This window comes from Triticum aestivum, chromosome 7A (assembly GCF_018294505.1).
Source record: "Triticum aestivum cultivar Chinese Spring chromosome 7A, IWGSC CS RefSeq v2.1, whole genome shotgun sequence".
Taxonomy (NCBI): Eukaryota; Viridiplantae; Streptophyta; class Magnoliopsida; order Poales; family Poaceae; genus Triticum; species Triticum aestivum.
In genome coordinates this window covers 673,712,401-673,729,157 of record NC_057812.1, presented here as the reverse complement: position 1 = coordinate 673,729,157, position 16,757 = coordinate 673,712,401, and the positions used below count along the sequence as shown (strand labels likewise).

Genomic DNA, 16,757 nt, shown 5'->3' with positions numbered 1-16,757 from the left:
TACATTTGAAAGACCGTAACTTTATTAATTACCGTGATACATATATGTAGCCATAACTAAAACACACAACCAATGGGAATCAAAAGAATGGATTTGAACGAGAAAAACCACATGATTATGGAAGAAATCTGCACACCGCCAGGGGCAAAGGTTCTCTTCTTCTTTGGATGACCTTGATGCATGCATATGCATGTACCGACGTACTACGTACGTACGTAGTATGATTTAGTAGAGAGGGTGGGTGGCGATGCTGCACTTCTTCCTGATGCCGCCCTTGCTGCCTGCCGGCATGGAGAGCTTGCTGAGCTTGAGCAGGGAGTCGGCGAAGTCCCCGTCCCAGAGCGTGGCGTTGTCGGCGTACTCGTGGACGTGGCCCCTGGCCTCGGTGTGGGTCATGAGCTGCCAGTCGGAGTTGAAGCTGACGATCCTGGCGAGGTTGTTGTGGTAGAAGGTGTTGTCGAGGAAGTCGCTGATCTTGCGCACCCGGCTGGTGAACCCGGGCATGAACTTGGACACCGTCTCGTAGTCCTCATCGCGGACATTGTTGACGACGGCGGGGTTGGCGCCCTGGTGGCACTTGTGGTTGAGCAGGTTGCGGTAGGCCGGGTTGATCTGCTCCGGCGGCGCGGTGAGGCGGCCGGTGAAGGAGGAGCAGTGGCCGACGCCGATGGAGTGCGCGCCGGACAGGATGACCAGCTCCTCCACGTCGAAGTCCTTGCGGGCGAAGTTGTCGATCAGCTGCTGCACGGTGAAGGTGGAGTCCGGGAGCTCCGCCTGGGCCTCGGCGGCCGAGGAGACGTGCCCGTCGAGGCGCCCGGCAGGGACGTCGAAGTGGATGTTGCCGTTGCTGAGGGCGTGGGCCGCGTCGCGGGCCGCGTAGATGAGGATGTCGGAGCAGGACACCACGCCGGGGCACCTGTCCTCGACGGCCGCCTTGATCTCCTCCAGGAGGTCGAAGGCCGCCAGCCCGATGTTCACCGGCGCCTCCTTCTCCGGGTGAGGGTTCTCCGGGGACGCGTCAAGCAGGACAGAGGCATCGCAACCCTGCATGCATGTGCATGTCATCGTTATGTTACTCTGTGCTGGCTAGACAGAAACGTAGACCAGATAATGCAAACCCAGGTGAAAGTGAAACTACTGCACGGTGCACGAAATGTACGTACCCTGACGAAGCAGTCGTGGAAGAGGAGGCGGACGAGGGCGGCGCCGGCGCGGCGGTTGGTCTTGAGCGCCCTCCTGACGTGCCACTGGACGACGTTCTCCACGCCCCGGCACTTCTTGTCGTAGTACCCGACCACCAGCTCGCCGGCCTCCGCCGACGATGCAGCGAGGAGCGCGACCTGGACGGCCACCAGGGCACACAGGAGAACCACTGCGAGCCTCATGTTTCCTGGACTATCGAAGCTAGAGAAGCTTTGGCTAGGCTTGGCTTAGCTTAGCTAGCTGCTGCTTGGTGAGATGATGTGGTGCTGTGCTCAAGGTTCGACGGGGGTATATAACGGCGGGTTCGGCTAGTTTTTTAACGGTTGATGCGTGGTTTTCTGCACCTAGCTATTTTTATTCGAAGGAACCGTTCATATGCATGATTGAGTACAGCACCGAGCCACCGATAATGAGAGCCCAGCAGGAATGTACCAACGATTGTTATTTCATTTTGGTAAACCATGTACTGCCAGCGACTTTGAAAATGCGATGCTGTGGGTATATATAAATAATGCTATCTGCACGGGGTATTGCTGATCTGGCTACACGAAGACGCAATATATACATAGGAGTACACTACGCACACCCAAAGAACACCACTTGACCACTACACATCGATGATGGATCCAATTATCGATAATGCCTGCAACCATCCAAACACCAATGACCTGGTTCGAACTTTCTCTTGTGTATGCACGTGGAAATGATATATAGGAATATACACCAACCCCTCGGATATTATTGATTGATCTAAACGGTACATTTCATCGATCATCAGCCAATGAACAAGACAAGGCTACTACTACGAACCAGAACGGAAGCTATCAAGCGAGTGTTGCGACGTCGCGATCATGCATGCGTAAAGAACAAAGGGGTCGAAAAGGTAATCACGGAGAGTGTCGGCTAGGCCGTCGTCCCATTCCTACCCAACCGATCCCCATGTTGGTACTTTGACTCGCGAGAATCCCGTTTATCCTCTTAAGTCTTAACAAAGAACACACATGCACACGCGGCAACCTCCGTCTTCTCATCAACAATCCCCGCACTGTGCCATGCGTTCTCGCCGCTCACGCAACGTAAACCACTTGTTTTACACCGTTCAACTAACCTCGTCGTGCATATGACATGGCACGCGAAACGAGGGAATAAACAAGCTGCCACATGCGCCGGATATATGTGCCGATCGTGCGCACCTACCACATGCCCGCCACCCTACAAGTCTTCCACCGAAGAGACGAAACCAGAGCCTTGTTGCCCTACTTTATTTCAGTTCCAGCTACAAGACGAGAAATGTATTCGAGTTGAAGAGAACTGGCTTGTGCAAGGAACACGCAACTTGCCCAACTTCCATGTATTATTCGCAAGCTGTTCCCGTAAGCGCACATGCCAGCACGTACGTCAACCTTCTTTCTTCCTACACAACCCTACATATATCATGAGGAGTGTGGTAGCCACTCGCTGTTATTCCAGCTCCCCCTATCCACGCGCTCACTTCAGATTTTTTTTTCTCGGTTCCATGTGAAATTCTTGAGAAACGAGGAAACTCTTAACAGGATGATGTTACAGCGCATGGCACGTAGTTTTTCCGTTGACGTGATGAAGCACAAGTAGTTGAACTGTTGAAGCCACAACTGTCGTACTGATCCTGTGAATTCTGGATCGAGACTTGTAAACGGTAATGACATGGCAGGTTTTAAGTGGACCGAAACATCACGAAGGTTTCTTCCGAATACTATAGTTCTTTTGGAAGGTTAAGCCTATTTAAACAACTATTATACTCAGATGCTATCCAGCTCATCGTGCAAACCATACACCGTGGACAGCTTGGTTTTTCAGAACAAGAAAAAAACCAGAGCACGCCTCCCAACCACTTGCACACAACATATCTCTCCTTCTTCATGGTAAATATGTGTCTTATTTATGTAATAAAGATTAAGCTACAAGCCACGTAAACATCGACTTAGCATACTACATATGAATGTGCTCTATACCTTTGGTATGGCTGCAGAGAGACGATGGAGGAGTCGCAGGTCGCCGGAAGATGGACCCGAGGGACCGATGAAACACAATCTAATCTACCGAAACGCCTAATAATCAGGATATATATTACAACTCGTTTACCATACTTTTTTATATAATCAAAAATCAAAGGCAGCGATCACAGCTATTCTTATCTCGACTTAGGTAGCGACTTGAACAAACGGAAAATGCCATCGGAGGCCGAGCTCCAATGAGCTTGTTTTTATTTTTTATTTTTCTGGAGCATGAAAATTTTCAAATTTATTTTTTGAACACACATGCACATGTATACTATGTATATGCAAAATTTCACAGTATTATACGTTTACATGTGGCCTACAGGAAAAAGACAAATACACATTTTTTAATGGGCCTTTTATTTTTGTTATTGGGCCAGAAATTTGTTATTTTTGTACAGCCTACAAATCACAACATTTTTCGATGAAATTTAACACGTCCTTGCGGAATAGATATAAGTTTTCGTGATATTTTTTTCAGATTTTTTTGGAACTTTTAAATACACTTTTTGATTTTTTTTCAAAATACCGAGCTCACTGGAGCTCGGCCTCCAAAAATCCACACTCCTTGAACAACTCTCTCTCTCTCTCTCTCTCTCTCTCTCTCTCTCTCTCTCCGAAGTTTTCTCTTGTTTTATTTTAAAAAGAGGTCAGGACCACTTTTCCAAATACAACAAAAATGTCACAGTTTTACAGTTCCAGAAATACTACAGTTTATAAAAACTTCAGTTTTTATTTGCTCCAAACACATCAAAGTATTCAAAATCACGGTCTATAAAAAACCAAATCTGGCGTCACTTTTTTTATGCATCCGAGCGAACTCTCCATTTACCATTCGATAGCTTATACGAATCTTGGTGAACAGGTCCTGCCATGTCATCTGTTTCATTCGCTCGTTCCAAGTTTTCTCAGCATGAACAACATGGGCGCGAGCACAACCTTATCCCGTTCCTCTCTACAGCCACGCACAACAATGCTCGTCATTCTCAGACTTAGAGAGGGGGGGGGGGGGGGTGGTTGTTGTTGTTGTTGTACCGCCGCCAACACGGTCGACCTCATCTCCCGCCCGTGACATCGTCGTCACAGCCCCGCACAATCTCCCCCTCCCCCTTCCCCTCATCTTCTCTCTGTGTTGTCGTCAGCTCATGCTGGCTTCTTGAGGAGGAGGTGCACACCATGGCGCGTGGAGGAGCACCGACGGCCCGCTTCGGCTGTGGGAAGAAGAGCCATGGGAGCCTACCACATCCACACATGAGGAGCATTGGCGGCTGCAGCACCGGCGACCGCACATGGAGGCCGTGAGGAAGAGCATTGTGGGGTTTTGGGACTCTGTTTTAGGAACCTCTCTGGCCATTTTGGGATGGTTGCAAACGTTTTTTTCTCTCTTCTTTTTATCTATTTTATCTATTTGTATTTTGGTTTTTTATTTTGTTTTTATGTTCGTTTTTCGTTCTTTTTTCCTTTTCTTTTTTATTTTACTTTAAAAAAACATCTGAACGTTTTTCAAATTTATGACCAATTTTCAATTCCTGGGTGTCCTTTTAAAATTCTGAACATTTTTTGAATGCGTGACCAAATTTTAGTCATATATATATTATATTCTAATCTGCGAACATTTTTTTAATACACGATCAGTTGTTCAGTATGTGTTTTAAAATAGTTTAGTGTATATTATAAAATGTTTACCATATATTAAAAAATTCATTGTATACTAAAAAGGATTAAGCTTCTATAAAAAATGTCCAATTTGTATTAAGAAAATGTTCCATGTGTACAATTTATTCGTATATAAAAAATAACTTTATATTATAAAATGTTCAAAGTAAATTAAAAAATAGTTTGTATTCAGAAAATAATCATCACATATTAAAAAATTCTTCACCGCATATTAAAACATTTCCGTATTTTTTGACATTTTTTTGAATTTGAAAACATCTATTTAATTTCCTGAACTTGTTTTTTGAATAATGTTTTTTTGTCAAACTTTGTCTTTCACTAAAAACTTATATATAGAATATAAGAGTGAAAAACGCATAAACCAAAAGAAAGAAAACAAATCGCCGGTAGCCTACTAGAAGCTAGCGATCTGAGACGTATTCAGTGGTGGAGTCAGGATTTTTTACATGGGTATGCGAAGCTATAATTTCTTTTCTATCATATAATAATAGTATAAGACATGAAAGTTGACGATGACCATGATGAAACTACGATTTGTCTTTCTCGCAACAATCTCCAATAATAGGTTTGTGACATTTTGAAAATAAGGAGAAAATTGCAATGCCTGCTGCCAAGTCAATTTAGATCTTCTCTCAAGTCTTAAGTAAACTATGGCAAGTTAGTGCTTAAATTTGGTTAATTGCAACAGGTTAGAATGAATTAACCAAAAAAAATGTTCTGAAAAAAAATCAATCAACACAGTAAAGATCATCCTATGCTCTCGAAAATCAGAAACCGAGACATATTGAAGGTTGAAAAGCTCATAGAATTATGTTATTGCGTCATTGCTGTGGAGTGTGTCCTGTGTGCGCCATGCTTGCCGAGGATAAGGTGAGCACGAATAGAGAACGCCCGTGCCGCAATCGCGTAGTGCACTGTTGCACCGGCCCCTGGGTATGGCGGGGTTTACTGCGTCGTCTCCCGTCTGTCCCCTGTCACTGGTCCGTGTCGTGTGCTCAGCAGCCTAGGAGGGAAGGAGGCAGGGCTGGTAGTATAAAAGGCATGTTCCAGATATTAAGGTCTATTGATACGGTAGCATCCCAAGCAAATATTTAAACCCAGGGGGGTATGGAATGAAGCGCGAGGTCACGGGATGGCCATGCATTTCGTTTTTCCTGAGTTCTACACGTGAAAAGATTGCTATCACGCATATACATGTATATATGGGCATATATACTGATTTCCTTTTGCAAAAATTATTGCATACCCTTGAATTAGTCTAGCTCCGCCCCTGGACGTATTGGTTAAAAGATAGTGACAAGACCGAAAAACCAACTTATCGACGCTAGCACGACTGTATTTCCCTAATTCTAAAAAGTGCGTATCAGCCGGCTCTCATACATGCATGCATGCAGTCCTGTATTCCTTGTTTTGTTTTTACTTGTGACAATGCACAAACTATAGAATGTTCACGTGAGTAAGAGATTCCTTGTATTAGTGTCCATTTATTTAGGGTTTTCAGTTATTTTCAAAAGCCATATCTTTCAAATTGAGGGTCAGAATTCAGATTCGTTTTTCAGCATTGTAATGCTCGCAAGAAGATATTTGAAACTAGATCCCGCATGGGTATGTCTCGATGATTTTTTGTATGCTGACTTTGGTGAGTACAACTCTATAGTACTCTATATGGTGTTATATGTTTTTCTTGGAATTTTGTTGATCACGTATTTTGCAACTTTAGTACCGCAATGGTGTAATTTTTTCGAAACCGATTTTGGAGCTGCATGCTCCAACTTCTTGCGAGATTATAACCTAGCAGCTATAGCACCAACTTTTTGTGATGTGCAACTAGTTTAGTATACCATGGCCAACTACCTAGTAGTCGATGTGCAACCCTCCCCCTCCCTACATGTTGATGATATAGTCTTTCGCTACTGGCACACCATGCCCCACGTACCATGCCAGTTGTATGTGCAACTTAGTCTGTTGTTTCAGCTAACTCCCTAGTAGTCGATGTGCAACTCTTTTCCGTTTCTACTTGTGGATATGTAGCTTCAATTGATGGGTGCAACGGATGAAATTGCACATAGTCTGTTAGGCAGTTGGCCAGGGCAACTGATGAAGTTGCACATCACACTAGCAGATATTTGTTCAATGATGAAAAAACTGCACATCCATGAGACCTTGAGCATAGAGAGAAGTTGCTGATAGGTGGGACCCTAAAGTTGCACAACTCACTAGCTGGGGTGGGTGGGACATGGTGCTAGCATTGAAAACTACTCCTCCACAAGGAATGGAGAAAAGTTGCACATTGACTGTTAGGCAGTTGGTCGGGGCAATATCTAAAGTTGCATATTCACTTGTAGGCAGTTGGCGAGGCAGCAAAAGTGAAAAATGCACTTGCACATACATGAGAAAAGTTACACATCAACTACTAGGTAGTTGGCCGGGGCAGCAAATGAAGTGGCACATCTCACTTGGCAGTGGGTAGTTTGGGGCGAAGTGTCATCAGTGAAATCGGCACATCCATGTGTAGGGCGAAAGTTACACATCAACTGTTAGGTAGTTCCACATTGAATAATAGCCAGTTGCATCAAACGGAGACTAAATTGCCAAAATAAATTGAAACATACCCATGTTGGATCTCATTTCAAAGAGCACGTTGCGAGGGTTCCAACGATGACAACGGATCTTAATTCCGGCATGCGGTTTAAAATTTATAGTTTTAAAAAATTTGAAACTTGAATTAAATGTGTTCACACCTGTGCACGACTGGACATTTTTGCAATTGTTCTTTTTCTTTTTTGTATACTTGATACTTTTTCCTACGGAAATGATAATACTAAACATTTGGGATTTGACCATGGCAAATCGAACGTTTAGATGACAATTTTAGTGACGCAAGGATGACAAGTTTAGTTGACACGCAAGACAATTTTCTGACAAAAAAATACACTGAGTACGGAGCTGAAAGCTTGCAACTAAAATTGTTATCCTCGCGTCACTAATATTGCCATCGAAAGCGTTTGATTTGCCATGGTCAAATCCTGAAAGTTTGACGTTATCGATGTCCTTTTCCTCATATGGATTGGAGTTTTCTTATGGATTAGGGGGGGGGGGGGCAAATTATTTCCTTTTTATGGATTCGTGATACGATATTTCTATTTTTGGCCGGCCGATCTGGAGCGCTAGGGAGCAGCCAGACGCTCCCTAGACGTGTCTGATGTTTTACTAATACATCTGATCACTAGCTTTTCTGTGGGAAAAGTTATTCTAGTTGAGCTTCGAGTAGTGACATGACACAACTTATCCAGGGTGTTTGCTTCTTCTCCTTGCGTCACCATGATGTATTGATCTACCACGCACACACAGGGAGAGACACAGGTAGCACGAAGGTATGTTCCACTGGCTGATGCACATAGTGGAACATTACAAAGCTATCCTCTTGATGCATCATTGGACATCATCATCATCCCTGATTAGGGATGAAAACGGAAGAAACTGAATGTTGCCATATTTGTTTTCATATTTTTGCGTGGAAGCGAAAACGAATACAGAAGGGAAACAAATACTACCAGAAACGAAAATGGAGTGACTACGGCACGGACTCAAGAGACGGAAGCGGAGTGTTCACTGAAACTGAAAGCCCCTTGAACCATACACAGAAAAACAAGGAAATCAACAAAGTTGTTTGATTATAAGAAGATTATGAAATATAATGATATATCATGGCTATATAATAGGATATGTCACCGATGGCGGTGTGCTCGATTAGGGATTAGGGATTCTACTCATGTACTCCGATGCTCTATGTAGTAGTAGTAGTGGTACTACCGTACTATAGAAGTTGGGTCATCTAGGCGATTCTGCTCAATGTATATTGGGCCTAATTGTGTGTTTGTTGGGCTACAAAATAGTCATGTGCTCCAATTCAAAACGAAAAGTTCTGTACTAATGGAAATGGAATATTCCTTTTTCGCGCTTGTTCCATCGGAAAACATCATTCTGTTTCCATTTCCGTTTCCCCACAGAAAATTTCATTTCCATTTTTGATTTGTAAATTTTCATTTCCCTCTCCGTTTCCATTTTTCTGCCAGAAAAGTGGAAAGTTTCCACTCTATTTTCATCTTTATCCCTGATGCATGCAAAGCTCTTCTAAGCGTACCATCGCACCACCAAGATTAGCTCTTTTTCAGACGAAGAAGAGCTCAAATCATGCATTGTGGAGGTCCAATTTCATTGTTCAATCTACACCAACCACGATAAGCCTACATTATACCCTGTGGGAGTTTTTTCAAATACTCGCATACAACCACTCATTAGATTTCACCGACCTTCTAGACATTGTCCATCATCATATTGTTGTTGTTGAATGGGCGCACCATGATCCATGCCATACACGGACATGAACCGAATGTTAGCGGATCATGTGCGGTGTATCATTGTCGTTAGATGCAATTCTTCATGGGGAATGTTCTCTGGAGAAATACCACGAGGGCAAATTAAACCATCTTGATTTAAATACATTTTGTTTGCTCTGAACCGAAGTATATCCCTGTTGCAACGCATAGAGAAACTAGCTTAGCTCGTGCGGCGGCACGCCGCACCCCATCGATACGTTGCGTGTGTAAGTGCTATTTTTTGCTCATGTAATGGAAAATACTAGTTTTCCCTTGTCTTAATAGTTGTGCTGATTATTATGTCTTGAGGATCGCAGATATGGGGTATGTTGAACGAAGAGGTCTCTTTGTGGATATTCCTAACACTATTGGTGAAAGAGAACACGCTTTTGAAAGTAGACGTCTTGGTGAGGGGAAATATATATGAGTTGTTACATTTGTATTATGAAAGTACATTTGTAGTGTGAAGGTACTCATATCGAATGATAAGATTTGATAGAAGATATTGATCGGACCAATGTGTTATATTTGACGTGAATACACAAAGGAAGTTGTGGAGAGAATCATATGTTCACCAGGGAAGGTGGCTAATTTGAAATGAAGGGTGTAAATTGGGAGAATAATGCTTTTCCTTGATGCAAAATATACCATATAGAGTTGAACTACGAAATGGAATGACAGAAAGACATGTAGACATGCTATCGCAAAAGCTGATTGGAACTAATTTGAAATGATATCTTAACTTTGTCATCGGGTTGTGTTTGTTTGTGTATAAATAAATATAGTCTTAAGGATCATCTGGTTATATAATAGTGTAAATGTGTGAATGATATGTTTATTGATGTGTATGGATGTTTTATAGTTTATGTTTTAGCTAATTAACAGTCATATATCTAGGTTTACAAAAAGTATGAATTTAGTCCATTATTTTGTTGTAAAGTTAAGGCAGTAGATGGTACATTTAGAAAAATACAATTCTTGAAGGTGATCCTGAGGTGGTTTAAGCCTGGTGCATGGTACTATCGGATCATTGGGTATGGGTGTCGTGAGTATATGGAGTAGTATAATGCCTCAGATATTGTTAGATGGGATTAGTACATCCATGTTGACCCAAGTAAGTTCAAATAAAAATGATGATCCAACTGATGTACTTCTAAATCAAAGGCGTTGCATATTTTTTAAAATTGAAAGCATTGCATATTTCTTGTAAAATCCATGTATGTGGTAATTTTACAATTTCTACAGATTGAGGACGGTGAAGAGGTACGATTTCCATATTCAGTTAAGCCAGTCCATGCTTCCAATTTATTCCCTAGATTTGTGTCAACTTCCCAACATTTCTCATGTAAAGCGGTTAATTAGTGATCCTAAATACTCCCAACCGAACGACCTCCAGGACAAAATTATTTTTATGCTTTTTATAGCTTATCACATATGCCATGTAGTAAATTATTTTTCTTGTTAGCTTGTACTTCCTCTTATTCACACACACAAAAAACTTGTAGAGTACTTCCTCATTTTTTTAGGCTACGCATGTAGAAGGACCCAAGGAAAGGCTTGACAAAAGAAAAGATATACGGAGGAAAGAATTGACCTGTAAAGTTAATTTAGGACTGATTTACCATCCTGGTTTTGCATGGATCGGATACATAGATCGAGGTAGTTTGCATGCAGCCGATTGGATCTACCTGTTTATAGCCTGAATTCTCTACCCACCAAAAAAGCTCGCATACATGGGAACTCTCCCTCTCTCTGCGCATCCACCCGATGACTGGGAGTAGATAAGAAAATCGTCGAGGAAGGAACAGATCGCCCAGGAAATCTAGAAGGAATAAATCAGGGTATCATTTTACTTTTGCTAAGTGTATCATATTTTCTTTGAAAAGCCTCCAGTATCTATTCGTGTATGATTTGCTCTATACATGTAAAAATCACGTAGTACATATAATATACCCCATCTTCCACACCCAATGATGAGTGTTTAAATGCTCACAAAATTGTCAAAAAAGGTTGTCCCTCGATGAGCAACTACCCACACAAACGCTTGTGTGTGCTATGCCAGCCAAGCCGCTCCACCGCGTGAAGCGCGCCCGCAAACCCGCTGTGGATTTCCCTACAGCTCGTCGCTGGCGGCGTGACAACCTTAAAGTTTGAGTTGCTCTCGTACAGGCTCTGGATACCGTGACGACATTGTCGTTGGGCAGCCCTTGCGACGTGATGGTCAGGCGCATCCATGCATGATTGTCATTCTCCACCGAGTAGCCAAACCCGAGCAGGCCGTCCATCTCGTGCACCCGCCACCGATCCCTAATCGACGGTCGCGTCTAGCGACGCGCGCAACACGAAGCCGCTGAGCACCCTCGCCTCCAATGCGTCTAGGTAGAATCACCCATTAGTCGGCGAGAAGTGTGCGCGCCAGCATGCCCAGGTCGCCTGTGCAGAGCCCGATAGTGGACACCGGACGTCACTCCACGAAGTTGAGTGTGGTGGCGACCGACCACGCCGCGTACAGCAAAGAATCGCCCGGGCGATGGTCGTTAAGTCCGTGACGATGGCATACTCCAGACTATGGAGCACGGCGGGACGACCACGACGGCGACCCCGGGAAGCAGCGGAGATTCCTCTTCCTCCCATCGGGATCTTGCCTAACTAACCTCGTTCCGCCGGTTCCCCAGTGCACACCAGAAACTGAATTGAGATTGGAAACACAATACACACACACACCAGAGCGGAAAGTACAATCTCTTACTGGTTGAACCCAAATTATTGTTGGACTCATAGTACAGTAGGGCTAAAGCTTGCCTTAATTTGTTGAAACATAGTATGATTATTAAATAAGGAGGATCCCCATGATTTCCATCATATGGTGCACACATAAATGAAGTCCAAAAATAAAGCAAAAAAAAGAGAGATAAATAGAGCAGGTTGCCATTCATTTAATCTGTCCAAAAGGAAGACATATTTAAAACTCTCCAATAAATAAAGTTACTGCTTGGGTTAAGAACCAGTTAAGCACATAATTTTCTGTACAAAATGCACACCCTTCAAATCTGAACTCGCCAAAAAGCAACTCGTAGCAGAAAATCGGGCCATAATTATGGCTAAATAAATTGGGTAGCTTGAACAAAAACAGATCAATTAAGAAAGACAACGATACAATGATATCCAATTTGTGCCATGAGAACACATGCATCAAAAGCTGAAAACAATTTTAGGAAGAGAAAGGCAAAGCAAATACAATTATTAATGAATCAAAATTAGTATGTCACTACAATGATACCATGTCACCGGTTATCAAAGGCAAACCAAATACAATTACTTAACATACCTTTACCGACGCACAAACTAAATGTAGTATTGAAAAAGATTACATTACCCCAGCTCCTGAATATACCAAATGGATGGTATCATGGAAAATTCTATAGAAAAAGATTGCATTGACCCAGCTCCTGAATAATTTAAGAAGCCGATCTTACTGCAATGTCCATTTAATTTGTATGATTAAAACAGAATTCCCACTCTTCAGGTCGTCGGGGTGTCATCTTTTCTCCGGCGGTGCGTGCAGATCATGAGTCGGCGTTGGCGACGCTTCGGGCGATGTCTTCAGTACCGCCGTCGCAGGTTGAGCAGGCTGCTCCTCCGATCGCTGCCCTGGAGAACGAGCTGCAGCCTTCATGGTCTCCCTCTGCATCGCCGGGGCCGGCGCTGTCTCAAGCGTCGCCACCGGGGGACGAGGAGGCTGCTCTTGCTGCCCCTGTTTTGGAGGGCGATCGGCTCTGTTCTTCGATTACTGCTGTGTTGCCGGAGCCGTCTACTCCTCCCTTCCGGTCCTCTGGGATGCGGGCTGCTTCGGAGCTGTCTTCAACGCCTAGACGTAGCGGCCGCCACGTCGCGGGGGCTGATGGGGCCCCTGCCACCGATGAGGATTCCATGGAGAGGGCCATGCGTAGAACGGCATCGCGGAATCTCGACTTTGATGGTACGTCTTCATGCAAATCATTTCTATCTTTTGATAAAGCCAAAATGTCTTCAAATATTGCTAGTCTTGGTATATCTTTGGGTAAAAATGATGTTGTAGTTGATTTCTCAGTTAAAGCTCTTAAGCAAATGGAGGTCGACCGGTTTACGGTTGCTCCTAAAACGCTTCTCACGGCGGACCCATTAGTTTGAGATGAGGAGGATGAGGAGTCCGATGCCAACCCTGGAGGCAGACTCCTCTCTCATCTGGTTAATGATTCTATAGAGGTAGACTTTGAAGACACCATGCGTGATACGATGCTTTATGAGCTCGTTGCATCGGTTCGTAAGAACAAGTCTAACTCTGGCAGTAAAAAGGGTCGCCCTAAGAAGAAGACCAAAGTATCCAAACGTAACAAAGTTTCCCCATGAAAGGAATGTTTTGGAATAGCAAAGGTCTTGGGGACTTGGCTAAGTACAAACATATTTCCGATTGCGTTAGAGATCATGCCCTCGACTTCGTGGCAATCTCTGAGTGCAGTAAGCAAGACTTTCCATCGCGTGATTTGGACCATTTTTCATGTGGCAAAGATTACGAATGGCATATCCTGCCGCCTTCAGGGAGGTCCGGAGGTATCCTTTTAGGAATACACTCTACTTACTTGGAACTTCTGTCAACTTCAAAGGGGGAGTATCATATTAAATTCCACCTGAGAAATAAGTCTGATAATTTCATTTGGAGTCTGGTTGCCGTATATGGAGCCGCTCAAGATGAATTTAAAGCGGCTTTCCTAAAAGAACTTGTCAACACCTGCAGAGAAAATCCTCACCATATGTTACTTGGGGGGGACTTCAATATTCTGCGGTATAGGCATGATAAAAACAATGATAGGTTCGACACTTGATGGCCCTTTCTTTTTAATGCGGTCATTGACAGTCTTGATCTGTGGGAACTCTCCCTCTCGGGGCGTCAATTTACCTGGGCCAACAATAGATCTACCCCGACTTCCGAAAAACTCGATCGGGTCCTAGTCACTACAGACTGGGAATTTAAATATCCATTAGCATCAGTAAGAGCTTTGGCGAGGATTGAGGCCTTATCGGACCATGCTCCTTTGCTCACTGATTTTGGCCAACCTGCTACCACGTCGAGCCGCCATCAGTTTAAATTTGAACTGGGGTGGCTCACTAGAGAGGGCTTCCCGGATTTGGTTAAAAAGGTGTGGTTACGCCCAACACGGGGCGATACACCGATTCAGCGTTGGAACAATCGCATTAGGGCGTTGCGCCAATTCCTCCGTGGCTGGGCTAAACATACTGTCGGGATTTATAAGAAAGAGAAGCTGCGACTATCCGTCTTGATAGACTCCTTAGATAAAACCGCGGAGGTGAGGCTTTTATCTGCGGACGAGATTGAACAAAAAAGTCATCTCAATGAGCAGCTAGCCCGCCTCTTACGCGAAGAGGAGATTAAATGGTACCAACGGTGCAAGACTGACTCGTTGGTACTTGGGGATGATAACACGAAGTACTTCCAAATGTTAGCCAATGGTAGACATAGAAAGAAACGAATTTTCACCCTGGATCAGGATGAGGGCCGCATTGAGGGGGACGGTCCGCTAAAGGACTTTATTACAAAATACTATAATGACTTGTTTGGTCCGTCCTCGGAAACTACGCTGGAGTTGGATGAGTCTCTTTGTCATGACATTCAGCAAGTTTCGGCTGCGGAAAATGAATTCCTAACCTCTGCATTCACTGAGGAGGAAATTCGGACTGCGGTTTTTCAAATGGATCATAACAAATCTCCAGGACCGGATGGTTTACCGGCGGAGTTTTATCAATTTTTTTGGGATATGTTAAAGTTTGATCTAGTTCAATTATTTAATGAACTGCATGCTCATAGACTAGACATCTCCAGAATAAATTTTGGTGAAATTATTCTTTTACCAAAGACAAAGGATGCCAATTGGATTCAACAGTATAGACCGATTTGCTTATTAAACGTGAGCTTTAAGATTTTCACCAAGGTCGCGACCAACCGTCTGAATGGGGTCGCTGACCATGTAGTGAAACCTTCTCAGACGGCTTTCATGCAAGGACGGAACATTTTAGACGGTGTTGTTGTTCTCCATGAAACAATTCATGAGCTTTACCGTAAAAAGTTGAACGGTGTCATCTTTAAGATTGACTTCGAGAAAGCTTATGATAAAGTGAAATGGCCTTTTTTGCTCCAAACTCTTCGCATGAAAGGGTTTTCTGACACTTGGTGCCGATAGGTTGAGAGTTTTGTGTCTGGAGGTAGTGTGGCTATCAAGGTCAACGATGACGTAGGCAATTATTTCCAGACTAGGAAGGGCTTCGTCAAGGCGACCCCGCATCTCCTATCCTTTTCAACATCGTAGCTGATATGCTAGTTACTCTCATCGAGAGGGCCAAACTAGCTGGACAAATCACCGGGGTCATTCCTCATCTAGTAGAAGGAGGCCTCTCAATTTTGCAGTACGCGGACGACACAATTCTGTTTTTGGATCACGACCTTGAAAAGGCCAGAAACCTCAAGTTGGTATTATGTGCTTTTGAGGAGCTCTCGGGCCTGAAGATAAACTTTCATAAAAGTGAACTATTCTGTTTTGGCGAAGCCGCGGAAAATTCACAAGATTATGCGGAGATATTTGGATGCCATTTAGGCCAATTTCCGATTAGATATCTAGGTATTCCTATTCATTATCGGCGTTTGACAATCGCTGAATGGAAACATGTTGAAGAAAGACTGGAGAAACGGTTGGCGAGCTGGAAGGCCAAACTCCTGTCTTATGGGGGCCGACTAGTTCTTATCAACTCGGTACTTACCAACATGGTTCTTTATATGCTATATTTTTTTTATCTGCCAAAAGGTGTTCTCCAACGCCTTGATTATTTTAGATCAAGGTTTTTTTGGCAGAGTGAAAATGAAAAAATAAATATCGCTTGGCTAGGTGGAATATTATATGTCGGCCCAAAAGTCAAGGGGGGACTCGAAATCCAGGATCTTGAGATCAAAAACATTTCATTGCTCAGCAAATGGGTATACAGATTACTCACTGAGGATGGTGTTTGGCAGGAGATCATTCGTAATAAATACATTGGGTCCAAAGCAATTTCCCAGGTTTACTGGAAACCAGGTGACTCTCATTTTTGGAGTGGGGTTATGAAAGCTAAGGAATTCTTCTTCCAATTTGGCACCTTCTCGATCAGGGATGGCTCCCAGATTCAATTCTGGGAAGACACCTGGCTAGGGACTACTCCTCTAAATGTGCAATACCCAAGCTTATATCGAATAGTTAGACATAAGTTTGTCACGATTAAGCAGGTATTGGGACAAGTAAACCCGGATATTTCTTTTCGCAGAACGATTTCTGGACCTCGTTTGAATGCATGGAACGATCTGCTGACTCGTTTGGAAGCTGTCCAACTGTCGGCTGAATCGGACATCTTTAAATGGAACCTGCATCTGAACGGAAGA

General features: G+C 43.6%; 1 protein-coding gene across 1 annotated transcript; it reads right to left on the bottom strand.

Moving 5' to 3' along the window:
- On the bottom strand, positions 1-1,478 carry LOC123149179 (peroxidase 2). The gene is made up of 2 exons (XM_044568737.1): positions 1,164-1,478; positions 1-1,044 (listed from the first exon to the last, which is right to left on the bottom strand). The coding sequence occupies exons 1-2, from the start codon at positions 1,383-1,385 to the stop codon at positions 226-228; spliced, it is 1,041 nt and encodes a 346-aa protein (XP_044424672.1). The 5' UTR covers positions 1,386-1,478; the 3' UTR covers positions 1-225.
- Between the last annotated feature and the right edge of the window lie 15,279 nt (positions 1,479-16,757).